The sequence below is a fragment of the Alosa alosa genome, chromosome 21, assembly GCF_017589495.1.
Source record: "Alosa alosa isolate M-15738 ecotype Scorff River chromosome 21, AALO_Geno_1.1, whole genome shotgun sequence".
NCBI lineage: Eukaryota > Metazoa > Chordata > Actinopteri > Clupeiformes > Clupeidae > Alosa > Alosa alosa.
Window position 1 is genome coordinate 27,165,439 of NC_063209.1, and position 22,134 is coordinate 27,187,572.

At 43.1% G+C, this 22,134-nt stretch overlaps 3 protein-coding genes across 3 annotated transcripts in view; 2 read left to right on the forward strand and 1 right to left on the reverse strand.

Annotated features, from left to right (window-relative positions):
- The window catches only part of myo1ea (myosin IEa), a 74,295-nt gene extending 69,071 nt beyond the window's left edge, over positions 1–5,224 (forward strand). Inside the window, exons 27-31 of the mRNA XM_048231223.1 lie at positions 117–206; positions 1,091–1,298; positions 1,666–1,695; positions 2,930–3,099; positions 4,152–5,224. Of these exons, the coding sequence (XP_048087180.1) occupies positions 117–206; positions 1,091–1,298; positions 1,666–1,695; positions 2,930–3,099; positions 4,152–4,228 (575 nt within the window). The 3' untranslated portion in view covers positions 4,229–5,224. The remainder of the gene's footprint in view (positions 1–116; positions 207–1,090; positions 1,299–1,665; positions 1,696–2,929; positions 3,100–4,151) is intronic.
- A 4,613-nt stretch (positions 5,225–9,837) lies between these two features.
- On the reverse strand, positions 9,838–14,121 carry ccnb2 (cyclin B2). Its single transcript, XM_048231343.1, has 8 exons — positions 13,902–14,121; positions 13,214–13,342; positions 12,857–13,117; positions 12,459–12,617; positions 12,117–12,353; positions 11,649–11,789; positions 11,238–11,348; positions 9,838–10,522 (listed from the first exon to the last, which is right to left on the reverse strand). The coding sequence occupies exons 1-8, from the start codon at positions 13,917–13,919 to the stop codon at positions 10,415–10,417; spliced, it is 1,164 nt and encodes a 387-aa protein (XP_048087300.1). The 5' UTR covers positions 13,920–14,121; the 3' UTR covers positions 9,838–10,414.
- A 2,356-nt stretch (positions 14,122–16,477) lies between these two features.
- rnf111 (ring finger protein 111) overlaps positions 16,478–22,134 on the forward strand; it is a 46,726-nt gene continuing 41,069 nt past the window's right edge. The window contains 1 exon segment of the mRNA XM_048230910.1: positions 16,478–16,914. The gene's annotated coding sequence lies outside the window, so the exon portion shown is untranslated.

Sequence of the window (22,134 nt, forward strand, 5' to 3'; positions counted from 1 at the left end):
CACACACACACACACACACACTCATACACACTCACACTCACACACATATACACAAACACACACACACACACAGTTGTTGACCAGATGGCTCACACTGACCCGTCCTCTGTGTGTAGGTCCGACCAGGAAAGGCATCACTCAGGGACGCCCCAGCGGTCAGCGTGGTCACCACCACACGCCAACCAGGGTCGCCCCCGGACCTCCCGGTAAGCACCACACACACACACACACACACACACACACACATCTGACCACACAGTCTGCTTCTGTTGGGCCAGTGTGATGTGGTCACTCTCACTAGTCACTGGCCTGTCTGACTTTAGTTTCACTCAGAAAACCCTTTCTGCACAAAACCCTTTCAACACTTTCTAGAACTAGAACTTTGTAGAACTACTTCCAACTACCAACAACCACTACTAGCATTACTATTAGCATCCTGCTAATGCTATGTCTACTGCCAACAACTACTACTAGCATTACTATTAGCATCCTGCTAATGCTATGTCTACTAGCATTACTATTAGCATCCTACTAATGCTATGTCTACTAGCATTACTATTAGCATCCTGCTAATGCTATGTCTACTAGCATTACTATTAGCATCCTGCGAATGTTATGTCTACTAGCATTACTAGCATCCTGCTAATGCTATGTCTATTAGCAATACTATTAGCATCCTGCTAATGCTATGTCTACTAGCATTACTATTAGCATCCTGCTAATGCTATGTCTACTAGCATTACTATTAGCATCCTGCTAATGCTATGTCTACTAGCATTACTAGCATCCTGCTAATGCTATGTCTACTGCCAACTCCCTGCTCCTGACTTCGTGGTGTGTAAGTGCTGTATCATCTAACTCCGGAAAGCTTTAGGGCTCAACAATGTCTGTCTTTTTCTCTTCTTCTATCCTCTTTTTCTATCTATTTTCTGTCCCTATATCAATCTCCTTCTCTTCCTCTCTATCCATCCACCTCGGTCTCTCTTTCTATCTATATCTATCTATCTATCCATCTCTATATCTATATATATATATATATATATATATATATATATCTTTCTCTCTCTCTCTCTCCACACTGCCCCTGCAGTTGCCCATCAGAATGGCAGTGTGAAGAACAGCACTCACTCAGCCAATCAGAGGAACTCTCAGCACAGCACCCAGCGGCCGCCCCCTAGCGCCCAGGCGCGGCCAATCCTGCCCCACAGCGGCGGCGGCGGTGGTCAGAGGGAGCGCGGAAGCAACAAGGCCCAGCCCAACCTGGACTGCCTCAAAGTGCCCGACCAGGGGGCCGCAGGGTGGGTACACACACACACACACACACACACACACACACACACACACACACACCTGTATACAGTCTCACACATCTGCACACACACACCTGTACACTCTCCCAGTCACACACACACCTGTACACTCTCCCAGTCACAAACACACATCTGAATGCACACATACCTGTATACACTCTCTCATACACACATACCTGTATACACTTTCTCTCTCTCTCTCACTCACGCTCACACACACACACACACACACCTGCTTACACACACATACAAGCACAAAACATGAATATGACTAATAGGCCACTGTGACATGATGGAAGATGCATGTGCTCGTATTCAAGAGTAATTCTACTCATGTGTCTCTTTATCATAACAGAAGCCGACGGCCATCCGCCAATGGAGGAAAGTGAGTGTGTGTGTGTGTGCCATGAGTTTGTATGTTTGTGTGTGGTGTGTGTGTGTGTAAGTGGGTGATGGGTTCTCTTAGTTCCACAGTCACAGTTTCCTGAGCACGCTCTGTTCCTCTCTCAATCCAAAGAGAAACTGAGAAAAAGTGTTTTTTGTGCCCAATGACACTCTAACCAGAATCCTCCCATCCCAATGACACTCTAACCAGATACCTAACCAGAATCCTCTCATCTCAAAATGCCATGAGAGGATTATTACAGTGAATTACAATGGCTCCTTAAGAAAGCCTGGTCACAATTGTCAATGTTTTTCTTGTAGTCAGTGGGCAGAAAAGCTTTTTTTTCAGTATCCAGCCATGACTGTAAAACCCATAGACATTTTTACAGTTATTGGTATGTGGTGGCATTACAGATCACCTGTATCTGATTTCTTGTATTATGTGAAATTAAATGTGTGTGGTGTGCTTTTTTGATTTTGCTTGTTGTGTCTGTGTATGTGTATGTATGTGTGTGTGTGGTGTGTTGGTGGCTGTTCTTAATTCATAATGCACCGATTGTTATGATAGATCAGTGGGTTGTAAATGGGTGTATTGCCACCCAGTGGTTGATTGTATAACTGCAGCTGTTGACAGATTGCTTCACACAAGCTAAAAAGAGGTGGACTGCTTTCAATGTATGTGTGAAGTTGTAGAGGGGACTACAGCTGTTTCCTGTAATATGTATTCTGCTTAGACACTAATATTTGGCATTATTAGATTGATGACATGTTTATTTGCTTAAAGAGGGAATATGTTATTGTCCATTCATCATAAGACTATGAGTGTAGATGTGAGAGCCCTTGGTGGCTAAGAAGTGCCTGTAGCCTGAAGTTCCTTTCATGCAGCTCAGGAACGTGTGGTCGTCCACACCTCCAGATGCCACCAGCACACACAGATTACCACACACACCAATAGTGACCGGTTCTGTTTGTGACACCGGCTGAGGCCCAGTGCCCATCTGGGTCCGGCCCTGTCCTGGGTTTGGGTTGAAGCGTAGTGTGGCTCCTCACCAGCAGTTTCAGCTTCAACCATGGACGTACAGTCAGTAGGACTACAGAGAGCCGCAAGCTCAAAACCTCTTCCTCTCTCTCGTCTTCCTTCACCACTCTATCCTTCCTCTGTCTCTCCTCTTCCTCTTCCTCCACTTCCTGTTCCTTCTCCTCCTCTGTTTCCTCTTCCTCCTCCTTGTCCGCAGTGCACACAGGCAGCCCAGCAACAGACCCCCCCCTGGCGCCGGCCGACCCAAGCCCGCCCCCAAGCCCAAGCCGCAGGTTCCGCAGTGTAAGGCGCTGTATGCCTACGATGCCCAGGACACAGACGAGCTCAGCTTCAACGCTGACGACGTCATCGATATCATCAAGGAAGGTGGGCACTGCCACTCTCACACCCTAAACCAGCAAGCCTAGTGTGTGTGTGTGAAAAGGATTTAGATATGTCTGTTGGTATTTCAAGGGGCCATGAATAGTTTTTATAGATATGTTTGTTGGCATTCCAAGGGGGAATTAGTAGTTTATACTGTATATGCATGTTTAAAGGATGCTCTAGAGCAGTGTTACTCATTGCGCGGCTCCCGAGCCACATGCAGCTCTTCAAGCTATAATTGGTGGCTCGCATGCAGCTTTGGCGAGATTTCGCCAAATTTGGTTTTACTCATTTTGAGTAGGCCTAAACTGTTCGCCAAAGGCCATCATCTCTGGCCCCAGCTTGATAAAAACAAAGGTAGGCTCTGATTTAGCCTAGTCTACTGTATGACTTTAACGAGGTGATCTTTAGTTTCGTTCTACTTACAGTATCTCACTGCCACTTGCAACGCCTTTCAATGCAATCCGCTGCCCTGTTTACCAGCAACGCTACAGCAGACTTAAACTGCCACCTCAAGGCGATAAGTTACATTACATTTCACGCAGCTGCTTGAATCACGGAAAGCGTGTAGGCTATGAAGTGGCCACTTCTAAATGGGACCCACTGTATGTAGTAACACAGCCAATATATTTTTTGCTTCATATGTGCTTCATAAACATACAATACTGCACTACAAAAACGCAAACATCTGAATTATACTTCTCCCTTCACCCAAATAATGAAGGTGAAAGGAAGTTATTAAGCCTTGGCTGGATTTATTTAGTTGTATTGGCTGTGTTATTTCTTTTTTTGTGGGATGTCCAATTTATATGTAGAAATGCACATTTGCAAAGGTGACTTAGTATGTTGTCGTAAAAGTGGCTCTCCTTTTGATTTTGCACTGCCAATGTGGCTTTTGTGAAAAAAATAGTGAGAATCACTGCTCTAGAGGCAACTATTCCCCAACTCTATGTGATTACCTTAGCTCATCTCACCTACCCTTTGCCTACTTTCATGAGCTTACCAGTGTTTTGTACGTGTGTGTGTGTGTGTGTGTGTGCGTGTGTGCGGTATAGATGCATCTGGTTGGTGGACCGGGAGACTGCGTGGGAAACAGGGCCTGTTTCCCAACAACTACGTCACCAAGATCTAACACCAACAAATGAGAATCCTACCTCCACACGAAGACCTATCGGAGACCAGCACATGCTTCCTGACTCCGCCCTTTCCAGAAAGAGGATACGCCCACCCATCAGAGAGACAGAGAGGGAGAGGCAAGGAAAGAGAGAGAAGAAGAGACAGAGCCTGCTCTCTTTTGCTATAGAGCCATGCTGGATGCCTCCTGTTACCATGGGCAACCCAGATGAAGTGATGGGTAAAGACTTCCTGGTTGAGGAGTCGGGGAAGATTCCTGCAGACTTTTTCTCTCCAGGGTTCAACACGGACCCTGTGAGCACTGAACAAAAACAAACTATTTATTGTATTTATAGCTTTCTATATATATATGCTGTATATTGTTTTCACCTGGCAACAATATTTAAGGTGAGTTAATTTTGGACAGGTGAAGTATTTGGTTATAGGGTAAGGAGATGATTATGATATTGTATTTCTTAGTCTTTTTTTAGGGAAAAAAAAGGTAATGGATTGTGGCTTAATGAAGTCTAGTACTGTCAACATTTTAAATGCCCTTTATGTTGTATCTGTCTTATTTGTTTTAGCGGGTTTTTTTAGCTGCTAAAATGGACTTGATGTCCAGAATGTCCCGTAGACCAGACCCTTGTTCATGCCTGTAATCACAAATGATGAATTGGAAAAGGCTCCTTCACATTAAAATGTGATATTAAATACATTTCACCATTTGTCAAATTAGAGTATTTGGAATATCTTTTTTTTATATATATATATTATTTGTTGCCCCTTTTTGCTAGTGAATAGCAGCCAGATCACAAAGTTAACACTGGTAGTTTGGGTGCTGCAGCACATGCAGAAGGCCGAGACCTTGTGTGTCCTCACCAACAAACTCCTGCTGTTCTCGAACGGGACCTTGGTGGTGAAGCACAGACGGCATCCTTGCTGACCGAAGGGCCTGTTCTGGCCACTGTGCTGAGTGTAGTGTGTGTGGATGAAAAGCACTTTATCGGTTTGGAGCCTGGGGTGTACTGGCCACTCCTTCCCCAATTGACCAAGCCCTTAGGCTCTTCCCCATCTTACCTGTTTGCCAAAGAAGTGCTATTTACTGAAGGGAACTGACTGCAAGAAAAAAAGACATCTATTTTTGTTTACAATAGAACTACAGTACAGGCATTGTTTTTACTTCTGTATCTCTTTGGCATCTGAGGACTTACTTTTGCTCTGCTCTGATCGCTGGAATGAAGGATTTTTTTGTGTATTATTATCAAGTTGTTTTTCTGCTTTTTCTGGCGTTGTGGACGACTCTCGGGAGGCACAGGGTGTGTGTGGAGTGGTGTTTCGTTTAGAAGGGGTTAATGTTTAGTTTGTTTCGTTTTTGTTTTGTTTCCTACTGCAGATGTTTTTCTGCTCATTCTGACACCTGAGGATTTCAGAGCTGTTGCATGTTTTCCTTGTTTCATTTTTTCCCCAAATTACACAGTGAAATATCCCTGTCTTCAAATACACATGCACACACACACACCCACGTGCAAGTGCGCGCGCACACACACACCAACATTCCTTTGCAGTTTTTAATGGCCTCCATATCATCTTTGGTTTAACAGCGTGGCCAAATCTGTTGCATTGTATGATCGTTTCTGCCAGTGTTTTGGCATGAAGGCATTTTAGTGCAATAGCAGGAAAATAATGATTTTATATTTTTCATGTTTTTAAATAAAGCTAATGCTGTTCATTTCTTCCTGTTTGAGTTCTGTGTGTGCTTTCAAATCTCTTGACACCACTTAGAGTTGTTGAGTCATAGTTATCTGCATCACTCTCAGGCATACCTGTCAACATTTAGCTTTCCAAAAACGGGAGATTTCTTTTCGGGGGTGTTAGTGTTTATACCGGATCTGTGTTTGCATATTTAATACGTTTCATACACGTGTTTCAACACTGCATTTCGGTTACATTACCATTACCTTACGCATGCCAGTTATGAGTGCACAGTTTCCGAGTGCACAAGTTCAGTGTATCAACAACACTCAATAACAGTTTATGTGATGTGTTAATCAATTAAATTCCCAACAATTTCACAACAGCTAGTTCTGGAGTAGGCCATTCAACTAGCCCGCTTTCTTACGACGATACTCAGCCAAAGATCTTTGACTCAGCTGCGCAGTCGGCACCCGCTTCCTTATTTGGGTTTTGGGTTGCCAGGTTTTAGCCTATGACAAAACGGTTGAAATTGTAGGCAACGAAGTGATCGTGTATGTGTAGGGTGTATTTCATACACAATCTGGCAACCTGAATGGATCATTGATTTTGAAATGAAGTTTGATGGCCATGCAAATTACGGGAGTTTTCCGGGAGAAAAAACAAAACGGGAGGGTGCTGGGAGATGACCTTGAAATACGGGAGAAACCCAGGAAAAACGGGAGTGTTGACAGGTATGCTCTCAGGGACAGTGAGCCATTTCAAGTACAAACCTGGGTAAGTTAACCCAGAGGATGTGACATACCTGGATAAGTTACCCCAAAGGAAGTGACATTTTTGGACAAGTTACTCCAGCGGAAATGGTAAAGAGCTCCGTCTCGGTGGCTTCACTCTCACTCACCCAACAAGCTCTTACTTTGAGAGGCTTCAACTGACCCAGTTAACTGACCCAGGTTTGTCACTAAGCCTGAACTGTGTACCCTAAACACTCCTCAGAGTTAGCCAAAGAGCCGACCAATGGTGTTTTCTGTTTAACCAGCAGACTGATGTATGAGTGTGTGTGGTCCTGGACACAATGGAACATGCCATGATGATCTTTATGGCGCAACTGCTCTGTTGCTTAGTTGCTAGAGTTAATTAATACATTATTATGCAAATTACTTTTTTCTCAGATTATCCTAAATAGTTGATGCAAATGACAGTCAGTATAATATTCAAGTCATCAACCGTATAATTCAAATTTTATTGAACAAAACCTCCCAATGATAACAGTATTTTTAAAAAAATAAAAAACTCAAAATGCACTGTTCCAAATTATATTGCACAACAGAGTTTTAGGATATTTTATAGGTTGTAAAGAACTAAAAATGGTAATTTGTTGAATTTGCAGCATTAGGAGGTCATATAAATGAAATCAAAAGTGATTTCAATCAAAAACATCTTAACAGGCCAAGTTACATGTTAACATAGGACCCCTTCATTGATATCACCTTCACAATTCTTGAATCCATTGAACCATTGTGAGTTCTTCGAGAAGACCATCTAGGGTTGGACAGCACTCATCCGTAAACAAAACTGTTGGAAAATTAGTCTTCATGTATTCCTGAGCCCACTGCAACCATTTCTGCTTGTGAGCATTGTTTAGGAGTGGCCGAATAGTGGGTTTATGCACACTTGCAAACTTCTTGAGGATCCTACACCTTGAGGTTCGCGGGACTCCAGAGGCACCAGCAGCTTCAAATACCTGTTTGCTGCTTTGCAATGGCATTTTAGCAGCTGCTCTCTTTATCCTATGAATTTGTCTGGCGGAAACCTTCCTTATTATGCCTTTGTCTGCACAAACCCGCCTGTGCTCTGGAGATCTCTGGAGATTGAGAGCCCCTGATGCAGAATTTATCTGTATCAGGGAATAGTTTTTCTGTCTGGCACTTGTATAGTGAATTCTGAAGACCACTTTGAATTGAAAGAGACATGCGCAAATACAAGTAGTGTCAATACTAAGTAAAACTAACGCGTGAGATGCGTTGCATATGAGGTACAGACTGCTAAATATTTTAGATGTTTAGATTGTGCACACACAAGTGTTGAGATTGGTTATCTGTCCATTTTTTACCCGGATTTCACTGGAGCATATATTGCACACTTCGGTGTCTCTTTGCTGTCCACATTTATCAGGCCACACTGTAGGCTATGTCATTTGATGTAGAAAACTATACATTTATTTCTGTACAGACATATGGTAATTAGTGTTGACTCTACCACCCCCAGCAATGTTTTACTTTTAACATCGTCAAATGACAATTAAGGGGACATCACCCAGCCCTAAGAGGTGGACAACAGTCCTTGAAGTTGACCAACTGGACTATGAGGGAGGGAACCTGGCGCCGGACGCACAGCACTGGACATCCCCCTTATTTGCAGGGAAGGTGGACAACAGCCTCTGAAGGTTACCCACATAGCTATATGCGGAGGGACATGTGAGACAAGCCGTGTTTTTGCCTGTGCATCGCACAACACCATACTTGCCAGAGGGTGATCTCACACATAATGTCATCAAAATCTATTCGAGATTTGGGATACATCCTGGGAAGAACAAAATACTCAAAATCAGATGTTCTTTGGCCAGATCAATAAATTACACGGAAAATTTGGTTGATACACAACGTGGACAGAGATATTGGGACACCTAGCTATTACACATAAGGAGCTTTTATGACATCCCATTCTAAATCTACAGGTATGGGATGGCTTCCCACAAGAGTGGTGTGTGTGGGAATTAGAGATTAAGTGGTTTTGTGTCCCAACGCTTTTGCCCACACTGTGTATTCTATTATAACATATTTATGTCACTGGCTTTTGTGAACAATAGTAATACTGTTTTTAAACATTTATATCATTATGAAGTACTTCAAGCCTTTGCAGGGAAATGTCAGTATAGTGGCCATATCTTATGTTCTGTTACGGGAACATTTCTGTGTGAAATGTAGCTAATTTTGCTAAAATATTTCTTCAGTCTCACATAACTCATGTGTTTTCATTAATGACTCATTAATGACTAATGGTACAACTAACCATAATCATGCATGCTGGAATGAAAACCAAACTTTACATTGCATGCATTGAAGAGATGAAAGATTACCATTAAGTGATTGCAGAAGTTATTTTATTTCACTATATTTATAATGCCTGGACATTCATAATGCCAGAATATATAGGCTAATATCAGCCCAAAAGCAAACAAAAGGTATTTACATCTCACTTCTCTCATGACTCGGGCCATGGATTTGATTAGATCAAGAGCAACAGTCAAACCATCTCTCAATGTAGGATTTAACTGCACCTCTCAACAATCAGATATTTGTTCACCAAAAGGAAATGGAAACAAATAAAATACATATGCAATTGGATTTCTAAATGCAGTGACATGGTAACAAACAGAAAAAAGATAAACATGGGTGAGCACATGGAACTAAACTTTGTTTTTTTGCTCATATCCCCTTAGGGCCGGGTGGCCAAACTATAGCCCACGGGCCAGATCCGGCCCACCACGCACTTTAATCCGGACCGCCAACCATTTAATTAGGTCATCATGGGCTGCTAGCTATTACGGAGTTAGCTTTATAGGCTACTGTTTTTACTCTTAGAGAATGTTTACAATGTCAAAACAGAATGTTATAGAGATGATGCTCTTTGTCATCTCCATTGCAGCAGATCTAACTTACGTTATACTCCATTTTGGATCCTCTCAATCTTCTTTGCAGAAGATCTACATTAAATGCTTTTCCAGGAACGTGCTCAAGAGGGAGAGAGCGGCAGATTCTAGCTGGCTTGGCATTGTTGATAATTGATAGCTCGTTTCTAAGAAACTTTTAAAAGGAATGAAGGGAACAGTAGTCTAGCCACACACACACACCAAATAGAAAGACACAAAACTGCTTACCAAGAAGAAATAATTTTATTCTGGTACTTCACATAATACAACTTGGCAAAAGTCAAACATTACTAGCACCAACTTTTCAGGCCAAGCTGAAGGTCTAGCATGGTATAAAGCTGAACAGCCTTCACTCAAAAAGCCCTTCCCTGAGGAGACAGTGGAGGACAACACACAATGCCACAAGAATCATGGAAATCTACAAAAAGAACACACTGGATATAGAGAGATGTTACTGTACAGTCATTGGTAAATCCAGGTCCATGTCTCATACAATACCATAGCCAAAGCCAAAAAAGACAAGTCAAAAGTTTTTCCACTCCCATTTTACTGAAACAATGACATCCATACATATTGATTGAATAAGCTCATTAAGACTCAAAGCAATAAAAAGTAAAGGTAAAAAGTTAAAAACATAGTTTCAATATAATCCAAAGAAATGATTTATTTATACAGTCTATTAAAAATATTTACACCTTTTAAAAAGCAGCAGCAACGCCTGCCCAATCAGGTAGCTGGTAGGTTGAAATGGACAGAATAAAGTGCAGTTGGAGGTAAAAAAAAAAAAATCCATCTGGGTTCTCAGTTGGCCAACAGAGAAGCCGCCAGGTCCTTGATGACTGAAGACTTCAGCTGCTCTAGTTGACTGATGCTCATAAGCTTGTGGCTGGCGTACTTGTTCTTCACAGCCTGGAAAAAAAGGGAAGTCAATGAAGGAAAGTACAGGCACGCAACGGTGTGGGAAAACAGCCTGGCGCAATAACCAAGTCTCCAGTCAACCAACAGCCTGACGCAATAACCAAGTCTCCAGTCAACCAACAGCCTGGCGCAATAACCAAGTCTCCAGTCAACCAACAGCTTGCCACCATCAAAAAGGACATGAGACAGTATACGACGCCATAAGGTCTGGTTTTCCAGCACATGATCAACCTGGTTCTAGACTAAAAATGTTTAGTCTAGAATTTGGAAACAGTAACTAACGACTAATGCATCTAGGTTACAACGATTTAAATTCAAGACTTCAATACCTTTTTTTAAGACCATTTTGAATGAAAGATTGACGATATCAAGCAAAACACAAAAGGAATCAAAGTCCCAGATTCTATATAGGGGCAAGGTTTGTATCGATTCAGTTTCCTTAGATAGCGACATCTGTACCACGGAGACAGAACTTCTGCACAAAAACAAACTACAATCAATAACACCGGAAACAAATTTAAACAACCACTATAGAAGTAGAGTTAAGTGAACATAAGACCAAAACCTAAACATGTAACATTTTAATTTGAAGAATCCAAGGCCTATAACTCCTAGTCAATTTTAAAAGAAGAGTCTGCTGAAACCCTGCAGTGGTGGCCCTGAAGGTCAAGTACTAGGACAGATAGGCCTGTATGGAGGTGCTTACCACATGTTTGGTGAGGCCCTCGTTCACCTTGACCACGTTCTTGGCCATGTGCTGCATGATGGGCTTGAGGTGGGCCTCGTCATACGTACTGTAGTGCTGCTGCGTGGCAGTCTGGAGGGGTGGAGGTGTGCAAACAGATAAAGTAAAACACACACAATACAAGTGGGTAAAGTAAATATACATAATTGTTTTAAGGACAAATAGGCAAAGCAAAGCACAGGCACAGCTAAGGCAGGTGTAACTGAACAACTTGAGCAATGTTACTTAAGAACGTTGTCAAGTTAGTTTGGGTACATCCCCACTAATATTGATACAAGATATTACAGAAAGTCCAGCACACTCTTGAGCCACCATGCCAGTTTAGCAACACTCCAGACAGGGAGGGTAATAAAGACCAGGAGTCACACTTGCCCATTTCTGTCCTTCTAGCACGAGCTGGGAGAGGCAGGAGGCAGCAGCTGCCAGTTCTGACGGCCGGTAGTGCACCATGTCAAAGTCAGTCAGGGTCAGCTCCAACAGGTACTTGGCCAGGGTGTGCTTCCCGATGTCAGCCTGAAGGAGGTGCCAAGAGCAGGACAAGAGGACACAGGATTAGATCAGCAGTGAGGATTTTTCTAAATCTAGAGTGGAAAACAGGCACGACAACAAATGAGTTGGCCAAATAAGGCCAGGACCATGACTAGGTCTCAACACGAGAAAGAAAAGTTTTGAATACATTTTCCCTTTGCATATACAAAAAGCTTTGCATCCACATTACATTGTCCAACATCCTTATCCAGTCCAAAATGAACAGGTAGAGTATGCCCAGCCAGTAGGTAGCACCTTGTCAGTGTAGAGGTCTCATGTCTGCATGTTAACTGTGTGTGCAAACCAACTCACATTCCCAGCCTTAGATGCCCTCCTGAGGAAGTGGAGAGGCAGTGGACGCCCCAGCTCAAAGTTGAGACCCCGGAGGATGAGCATCTCCATCTCGCGGATCTGTGCACGGCTGAAGGCATTGTCCGTGATGTAGGCGAAGTCTCCCACCTCTGGGGCAAACATCTCCTCGTACTTGGATGCCAGCAGCATGGAGGTCACACCCACCAACTGCAGCTTCCGGCGGGAAACTGGCTGTACCTGCAGGACACAGGAAATCACACTTTACCAACCAGGCCTTCCCTTCTATAAATCTGAGGGGAAATAAATGTAGCCATTGCTCTGCAGTGGTAAGAGAGGGCTTACCTGCAGAAAGCGATCGAGGATGGCAACAGTCATGTACAAGGTCTCGGGGAGCAGCTGGAACCTTGAGTGCACTTGAATAAGCCAGTCGATCAGCAGGGCACGCATGCGTTCATTAATCTCATAGCCAGTCATGTACTTTGCCCGAATGGTCTGTTGCTCCTGGGAAGTTAAGACAAAATAATGCCAAGCAATTACTCTCATGGTTATGGGATTTGGCAGACATTGAACATCGTGAGCATTGTGTGACCAGCAATAAACGCTGGGTCAAATTAAAGACTCTTTTCCTCAAATACACACCCACCACCTATAGTTAACCAGTTTAGCAGACAAACTGTAGATACACAGCTCCACTTTTATACACACAATTGCATCAATATTTCACCAGTTGTAATCTATACCTCGAGACTCCGCAAATAAGCATATATGTCCTTCACGTATTCTGAGCAAAGCTGTGGCTGGTCTGCATCGCCTTCATCAATGTCCTCAATAAGAGCTTCGGAGAAAGCCTGACACAGCTCCTCCTCCTCCTCCTCCTTCATAGATACATCATGATAGATCGCAACCGTATCTACCGGGACTGGAAGCTTTGGAAGCGCTGGAGCCCGTTCGGGCTGTGGAGCAACTGGCTGAACTGATGGCAGAGGTTTAGTGGCCACTTTCTGTAAGGAACAGAACATCGTATGGGTCGCATGGACAAACACAAATGGAGCATCGGAGGCCATATTGCGCAGCTGGGAGTAGTGTCGTTAAGTTACCTTGCCTGGCGCAGGTCCTGTCCTGGCCGTGATGGGAACGTTGGAGAGCTCTCCCAACACAGCCCTGTGTGCTAGTCCTGCTCCTGCCATGCCTTTTGTTCTAGTGGTGATGTTCCTCACATTGTTTCTCTGTGCAGGGCAACACCAAATAAGTTAACACACCATAACGTTACTGTTCTCAACCCGCTTCAGATTTGGCAACGTTATCGGTAGGCTAGTAGAATTTGCTAGAACACTTCTTGGTGTTTAAATAATCAAGGGAGCGAGTATTATATAATCCACTCAAACCTAGAGTTACTGAAGAGTAACTAAATCAACGTCAACTTCGAATCCAATGCTAGCACTGAATGTTTCTAGCTAACGGATGGTATTATTCAATAACGTTAACATACAACTAAGACTAACATTTCTATTTGGGGGGGGACTAGAGAGCGAATATGCTGGATCGTATGTTCAAATATGTAAGGAAGAACAACGATCCAGTTAACATGAATGAGGCCAAATGTATAAAGCTTCAAGATGTGCTATTTAACCTTGAATAACCTACACCAGCAATCATGGAGTTAACTATGCTAACCCAAACACCATGCTAGCAACAAACAACAGTTTGCAAGGTTCGTTGGTAGACAGCATGATGTGTCCCAGAAATAAGAAAATTACTCAAAGTAATTGCAGTGAAAATACTTACAACAGGTCGCACTTCCATTGTGATTATGTAGTTTGGTCTTTAAACAAACGCAAAAGAAACAGGAGAAACAATACAGACCTCCTCGAACACCGTAAATTGGAGAATGCCCTCTACGCTATTCAAATACCGCTCCCCAAGCTCTCATTGGTGATTGTCTCACGGAAGACGTTTGTTGATTGGTTGCCAGAGCATGACTAGCGTGCGTTCGTTACTACAAACATACAATCATGTGCTAAAATAAATTAACATAAAACGCAATGGTCTTCATACTAACCAGAGCCGATATAGATATAAACGCCTCTGATACCAACCATCTAAATTCTAAAACAAAATCATATATATAAAAAATAAATAAATTACTTGATCGGCTATAGGGGACAGGTTTGCGGTCCAATCAAGCAGTAAGAACTCTGGGAAATGGTGTTTTTGACAGCAGAGCCGGGCAGACAGAGTGATAGGCTACCAGATATACAGTCTATATGTCTATGAGTGATACGGTAAGACATTATTAGTTAAAACAATATAAATTCAGATAGAATAAGATTAAACTTTATTAATCCCCCAAATCAACTTTATGGCCTAAGTGTTACAGCAGCTGGAAATAAACAAGAAACGGACAACATGTAAACAATGTTATGGGATTTTAGCAGACAATTTTCATCAAAGTGATATAAATAACAATAGAATAGTTAAAATTAACAGTAAACAATTTAAAAGGTTGGTAAGACTACATTAAGGAGAATAGCAATAATAAACAACATTGTCAATTCAATCAATAGCCTAATGAAAATAAACAAGGTTAAGTATATAATATACAAATTAACCATAACGCATAAGAAACACTTAATAAACGGTGCATGTTAAACAGATAGGCCTTTAGACCCCTCTTGAAAGACCCAAAACTGTCACAGGAACGGAGAGCAGTGGGCAACTCATTCCACCAACATGGAACCACTAGCGTTTATGTCTGGTCACACAAACAGCCACCCATGTATGCGGAAAAACAGCAAACAAATAGACTACAAGTAGGCTACACAACCTGAGCTAACTGCCCCAAATGACACAGGTAAGGGAACAACATACAGTGTGGAAAGATGATTGCACAGACCAAATCGGGGCTGGGACTGTTGCATAAGCAGTGCTAAAGTGAAATGCATTTATCCATCTGGAGACAATAAAGGCTAATCTGATCTGATCTGAAAACACAGACCCAGGAATCAGTGCAGTACGGGGAGACCGATAACAGTTACTAATACTTCTAGAAGGCATGCGGTAGTGGTGATGCTATGAGAAATGATGACTGCTATTGCAAAGTCTGATTGCCGCAGGGACAAAATATCTAGGTCAAGGAACTGCTAACTGTGGATTTGTGTAACTGTGGATGAAGCAGCCTGTTGCTGAAGGGGCTGCTCACTGCACACAAGTAGGCCTACTTGTACAGTGCATACAGGTATTTGTACACAGTGCACATAGGTTGTGCATGGGTTGTCCATGATGGTTGGGGTTTGTCCTTCAGCCTCCTCTCACTTACCTCAGAAGTGTCCATGGAGCACCCTGTGACAAATCCAGCCCTGGGTTTTATCTCTTTGTATCTGCTGCAGCTACTCTACTACCCTGACAGACAACTGAATGAAAGATGATGTCACCACAGAGTACAATGATTTCACAAGTGGTCCCCATGCCAGAGGACCTCAGTCTTCATGATAAGTAGCTTAAAATCTGGCCCTTGTTGGTAATGGTGCAGGGCATTGCTGTCTGACCTGTCCAGCTTTCTGTTGAGATGTGCAAGGTAGACAGAACAGCCTCAATTAGTCCACAGTCACCTGGATGCATACTGACTGGACAATGTATTTAGTAATTTCACTGACACCTCTCCATCGTCATTTAGACCCCTGAACTCATTCTCATCCCCACCAGTAATACAGATGACAATTCATGTGTTATCTGAATGTTCAACAGCAACGGACAAAGCAGTAACATTACTAATAGACAGACAGATAGACAGATAGATAGATAGATAGATAGACCGACCAACAGACAGACAGACAGGCAGATAGACCCAAACAGGCAGAGATTGTAGTCCTAATTGTATTTGGAGCATTGGCCTCGATTGTGTATAAAATCTTTGTGCGATATGGGGTTTAGCCACTAGTGGGCGTTACATGACAGATTATGGTTACTAAAGCACACCTAATCCATTGAGATGTTTCTAGAGCATACCCCTGTGCATTTACACTCCTTTACTAAATTACCTGCTTTCTTGTTTAACTGCTGTGTTCCAATATTCCTCCATTCGGCAGATATACATTAAACATTCACCTGAGATTTATTTTATGTGTTTAGAAATGTTGCGTTTAAATGGAACTCGTGAGCTCGTAATTACATGGTTAATCGTGTAGCGTTACACAACTCGTGAACTCGGAACTCTCAGAAAATCTATACTTCAATGTTGTGATTTGTAATAATCACAAGACTAGGATTGAAGACGGTAAACCTGTACTGATTAGAACGCACCAAAAGTCAGTAAGTGCCGAGAAGTTTCCCTCTTGTGTTTACCTTCTCTGGAGATTCCTCGGGCAATCAGAGCAATGGCAGACAGAGAGAGGGGGCTGACTCCAGATCAGCCGTACGCTAACATCTAGTGTAGACAACTAGCTGAATAAACAACAGTGGAACGAACGCCCCGAACAGGCAGGAATGGGGACTTCACGGGCCCTGATGGCAAACAGAAAGGAATGTGCGCTTTATCTCAAATGTAGAAAGAACACTACGTTCGACGGCCAGTATTAAACAAGGCGACGCGTATTTTTCGGTTCGTCGGATCATTCAAGATACATTCTGTTTCCTATTTTTGTATGTGTGTGTTTCTGTGACGGTGTTGTCAGTCTTCTCAACCGACTGCTGACGTTCGTTCGCAATCCCACTTTTGTCCCATTTTCGATTTATTACGGGCCGTATGTTCAGTAAAAGAACCTTCGAGGAAATCCTTCATTTCATCCGAAGGAAACTCTAAGTAAGTGTCTTTGCTTTGATTTATCTGCATCTGATTTCCTTTATTTTCATGAGCCTAACAACGTGCTATTGTTCGATGTGAAAAGCGGGCTAGTGGCTAGCCGAGTCTTTGGTCAGCTGGCTGGCAAGATAGCAAGCAGAGTCGATGTCTGGAAACGGACAGTACTTGCAGGATTAACGCAACCAAATATTTATAAACCTATCTAACGAGTTACACATTATCTAATGTTGATTTGTGTATTGGTATCTTTTTTGTAATGGTTGTGTCTATGTACTGGTGATAGAATCCGCTGTTTTAGAATATAAAACAATTTGTGAATCCTACGCTTTATCTCTAGCAATATTTTAACGAGCCTGAAAGCCCTTCAAGCAGCTTGCTAACGTTGGTTAACTTTGGTATGACGCTAAAGTCAGGTACAATTAGTGATACACGAAAGCATATGGACAAAAGTCGGCTTGTCATGGTAGTTGTAGGAATAAAATACCTTTAAATAAACACGTATAAACGGTTAGATTTGACGTTATTCGACCGACTGGGTAGTTCAAGTGCAGTCATCCAAGACCGTATAGCTAGCAAGCTAACGATACCTGACGTTAGTCTGTTCAGGGTTTGCTGTTAGCAGCATTAGCTTGCTAGCTGACACACCAGGCCAGCCTGTAGTCAGTGATTGCAGGAAACTAGTTAACTGTCATCTAATGAATTGAAGCAAAGAATTGTTCTTTGTATTACTGTTTTGCTAAACAAAAACACCTGTTTGTTTGCCATCATAGTATGTTGAACGGTTGGATTCAGCATATGCCATATTTATTGTTTTGTCTACGTTTAGAATTTGACTAGCATATCTCGGATGTCAACAAAAGCGAGCCAGCTAGCTGGGTTTCTTTTCTCATTGGCAAACAAGCTAGGTAGCTGTCCTGATTAAACTAATGTCCGCTTTGATGGTGGGACATTGCATAGTCACCTAACCTCAGTTTTGGTCATTTATCGTGTGGATTGGAAATTGAGAGGTTCAGCCTAATCTTTCCTGTTGTCAGCTCAGAATCAAAAAGGCTGCTGTGTTGTTTGACGTCTAAAAAGACTGCGTTGGAATTTCCCGTGTTAAACTAGCTGCCAACGCAATAGCTAACATGCTAGCAGAAGCTGATGCAGGCTGTTCGTAATGGAGTCGGTTAGGTACATACATAATAACATTTAGTATCTCTCAGGATGTCAGGGTGTTGCCTGCGCAACGGCGTAAATGACCGGGCTGTTGGTAATATTGACAGCAAAGCCTCCTTGACGTGAGGAAGTGAGACTCGGGAACGCAACACTGCGTGAAGTATCCTTTGACATGAAGCTAGTCTGTCTGAAAATCTGACAGTTGCCAATCACCTTGTTGCACAGTCCCTTAGACAGTGCTTGTTTCTTTCTTTGTCTTGGGGTACAAAATAGATTAAAACACGCACATCTGTTGTTGCTTTAGTGTTTGGCCTTTTGTGCCAGTAAGAATTGGGCAAAAAAAATATCAACTGGACATCTGGAGTATGTCAACCCGTCTGAGCACTGGCTATTTACATGCGTTGATAAACATCCTGAGTTCTTGGAGTCCAAGCACTGATACAGTGAATGTGACCTTTCAGTCGACCATTTGCATGTCACAGTCCAGTCTCTGCTCAGGATAGCTTCTCCGGGCCATCGGACAGGGAGTATAGCATTACCACACACACTTCCCCAAATAGGCCTAAACATGAATCTACTTACATTTACCGCTCCAGGCGCAACCACAAAAATGCTGGTGTGTGGATGAATAAAATTATCACCGTTTGGAGCGTTGTATGTGGTCGTGTTGTTGACTGTGAATGTGTGCCACAACCAACAGCAGCAACCCTTGTGACTAGTTGTGTGCCTATGCAACCTCTCATGCTGCCATTGAACCCCTGTGGCAGCCTGGTCTCACTCCAGGTAGCTGAGTGCACAGGGCTCCCAAAGGAAGAAATTAAAAACAAGCTCTTTGCTTAAAAGCCATCACCTTCTGAAATCTGTAACCAGCACAGGACCTGGAGGAATAGCTGCCATGACATCTCTCTCTCAACACACACACACACACACACACACACACACACACTGAGCTGCACAACCCCATGCCCCAGCTCTGTGGCACTGGGACGCAGTGGAGGCTCATGGGAAGGCTCCCAGAGGACTCTGGGACAGCTCTGAGCTCCTTGGGCGGCGATGCCAACGTTGGTCCTGAGAGGTTACCTCTAAACCCCACCCTCCCCTACACCTGTGGCATCTTGGCCTTCCTTCTGCCGGCTCTAGGTGTGATAGGAAATCCAGGGGGGTGTGCGGTGTGCGTGCATCTGTGTGCACGCATGCGTGTTCATGTGTGTACAGAGATGTAGGCTAAGCCCAGTGTGTTATGTTGGCCTATATTTGCCATTTATGCTTTTATATTAAAATGTGAATTTGTACACATTACAGTGCTTCACAGTCTGTCTATATTTTATTCAGTTTCTCTAGTGGTATGCACACAGGATGGCGTATACTTCTCCAACCACACATGACACAACAAAGCATTTTTTTTTTTAGGCCAAAAGATGTTAACATGACAGGAAATTCATTTGCAAGACCGATATCATTTCCTGTCACGTTAGAAGAAGTGTGCCAAGTCTCTCAGGCGCCAGTAGTTTACAGGAATCGAAGCGCAACTCTCTCATCTGGGAAGCTCCAGAGAGAAAAGTAGACAGAGAGACAGTAGCTTCACCATGCAAGGGCCTCCTCTTGGTGCATTGGCCTGGTGATCTTCCTGATAACTTAAGCATTGGAGGAGTGAAATCTTAGACCATCAGGCTGGTGTGTAGATTAATAACCTGAGCTGCTACTGCCTTAGGAGCTGGTTTAGCTATATTGAATAGCACCGGTACAGGCTAGAGGAGCTGGTTTAGCTATATTGAATAGCACCGGTACAGGCTAGAGGGGCTGGTTTAGCTATATTAAATAGCACCGGTACAGGTTAGAGGAGCTGGTTTAGCTATATTAAATAGCACCGGTACAGGTTAGAGGAGCTGGTTTAGCTATATTGAATAGCACCGGTACAGGCTAGAGGAGCTGGTTTAGCTATATTGAATAGCACCGGTACAGGCTAGAGGAGGAGGTTTAGCTATGTTGAATAGCACCGGTACAGGCTAGAGGAGGAGGTTTGCATGGTGTTTTGGTGATGATCGCTACTGCTGCTTTGCCTAGTATGTCCAGGGGCAAAGTGGTGTGTGGACTGGCATCTTCCCTTCATTTAGATAGATAGATAGATAGATAGATAGATAGATACTTTATTGATCCCCAGGGGAAATTCAAGTAGCTTGAATTTGAAGTTTGATGCCGTTAGTACTCTCTGTGTGTGTGTACGTGTCTGCTGTGTATATGTTTTGTTTTGAGTCCTCTCCATTCAGTCTTTTCCCACTGAGTTGTTTACCTCACCTCACCTGGCTTGGCTTTGGCTCTACTTGTTTATATTAATATAGATAGATGGATAGATAGATAGATAGATAGATAGATACTTTATTGATCCCCAGGGGAAATTCAAGAAATCTATATTGAAATATATTGGGGGGAAATATTGAATCTGAGGTTTTGATAAAAGGTGTTTTGATAAAGTTACTGCATTCCTCAATTTGATGTGGTTTTGGAGTGAAAGAGGCATTGTGTTCAGAACACAAGGGCACATGGTGGCACTGCCAGCAGCACCGGGCTCTGGTCTACTGGTACAACCAGTCCAGTTGCATTGCTAGTTTATTACAGACCTCCATATGCCTGTGTGGCCTATGCTCACCCTGTTAAGTGTGTGTGTGTGTGTTTGTACCCAACCATGCACAAACAGAACTGTGAAGTGTGTGTGTGTGTGTGTGTGTGTGTGTGTGGGCTGAAATGTGTTTTATGTGGCGACTCTGTGGAATCCCAGGGAAGCGTCTATGAGAGGTCAGAACTAAGTGCTTCCTGGGTCAAGGCCCTGGGTTTGTGTAGTCACAGCGCACCCACACAGAGCACAGGAGCAAGATATGATGACCAGAAACAGCCTCCTCCTTTGATTGAAGACGAAGCTGTGCTTTTATTGGATTACATGTACATCAATTTTATTCCTGAACTCATGGAACTGCATTAGATAGATAGATAGATGGATAGATAGATACTTTATTGATCCCCAGGGGAAATTCAAGAAAATTTGACTTTTTGAAAATTTGAAAAAATGTAGTCATTTGACTACATTTGTCAATACTTACCAATGTATTGATCCTAATCGCTAGGCTACATTCCCACTACATTTCTACATCACCATAGAACCCCACCTCCCCAACGCGCACATACACACCCACACAGAGAAGACCACACGGCCTCGGGTACGAGTGGTTGCTGGATGCTAATGTGCTAGCTGGATGTATTAGTCTGAATGTGAAAGACTCTGTGAGTCTCACTTTTCTTCTATGTGAATCTAGCAGAGTCTCTTCGAGTGCGTCCTCAGCACATCACAGGCAACAGCACAGAGTGAGGAAGTGAACACCACAGTGTTTGCTATAGCAACAAAATCAACTATTTGACTGTGGTCACTGGGCTGTGTTTTGGTCCCTCCATAATGTATATGTGTGTGTTGTAGGCAGTGGTGGCTGAGATTGCGCACACTGGGTGGTCTGGGTTTGTACCGGGCCTTTGAGTGGAGCCTGGCACCGTGCTCACACACACACACACACACACACACAGTCTCACACAGGCTTGATGCTACTCTGTGGAGCTCTGCTGTATCTGCAGATGCTGACCTTTCTAGACACACACACACACACACACACACACACAGACACTCATCATATAAACGCATACACAGATAATTAATTATTATTTGTAACCATTCCAATGACTAGTCAGGGTCTACTGTATTTGATTGTGTCTGTGAATTATCGAACCAAACCGACAATGCCTATGCAGATAAGGAGGTCTGGTCCTCCTGTCGAAGCACACAGATTCTTCCCCTCACCCTCTGCTTGTTGAACAGCATTTGTCGTGATTGCTAGAAATAGTTCAGTGCACAATGCATCATGGGATTGACGAGACAACAAAGGTAACCACTGCCACCGCAGGTAGCTTAGCTTAGCATAGAGTGTACAGAAAGCTCTGCAGTAGCACCTAGGTGTAACTTCTACGCCTAGTATAAATCAGTCCCCTTTCCATGGTAAGGTCTTTGCTAATTCTGGAATT

Bases quoted from the DNA above. Each gene is read 5' to 3' on its own strand.
- ccnb2 (XM_048231343.1), bottom strand. The intron at 13,118-13,213 runs GTAACTTAACGA...TGTTCCTTACAG, and splicing joins CAGGACCTGCGCCAGGCAAG to AAAGTGGCCACTAAACCTCT. The intron at 11,790-12,116 runs GTGAGTTGGTTT...CACCTCCTTCAG, and splicing joins GGGCATCTAAGGCTGGGAAT to GCTGACATCGGGAAGCACAC.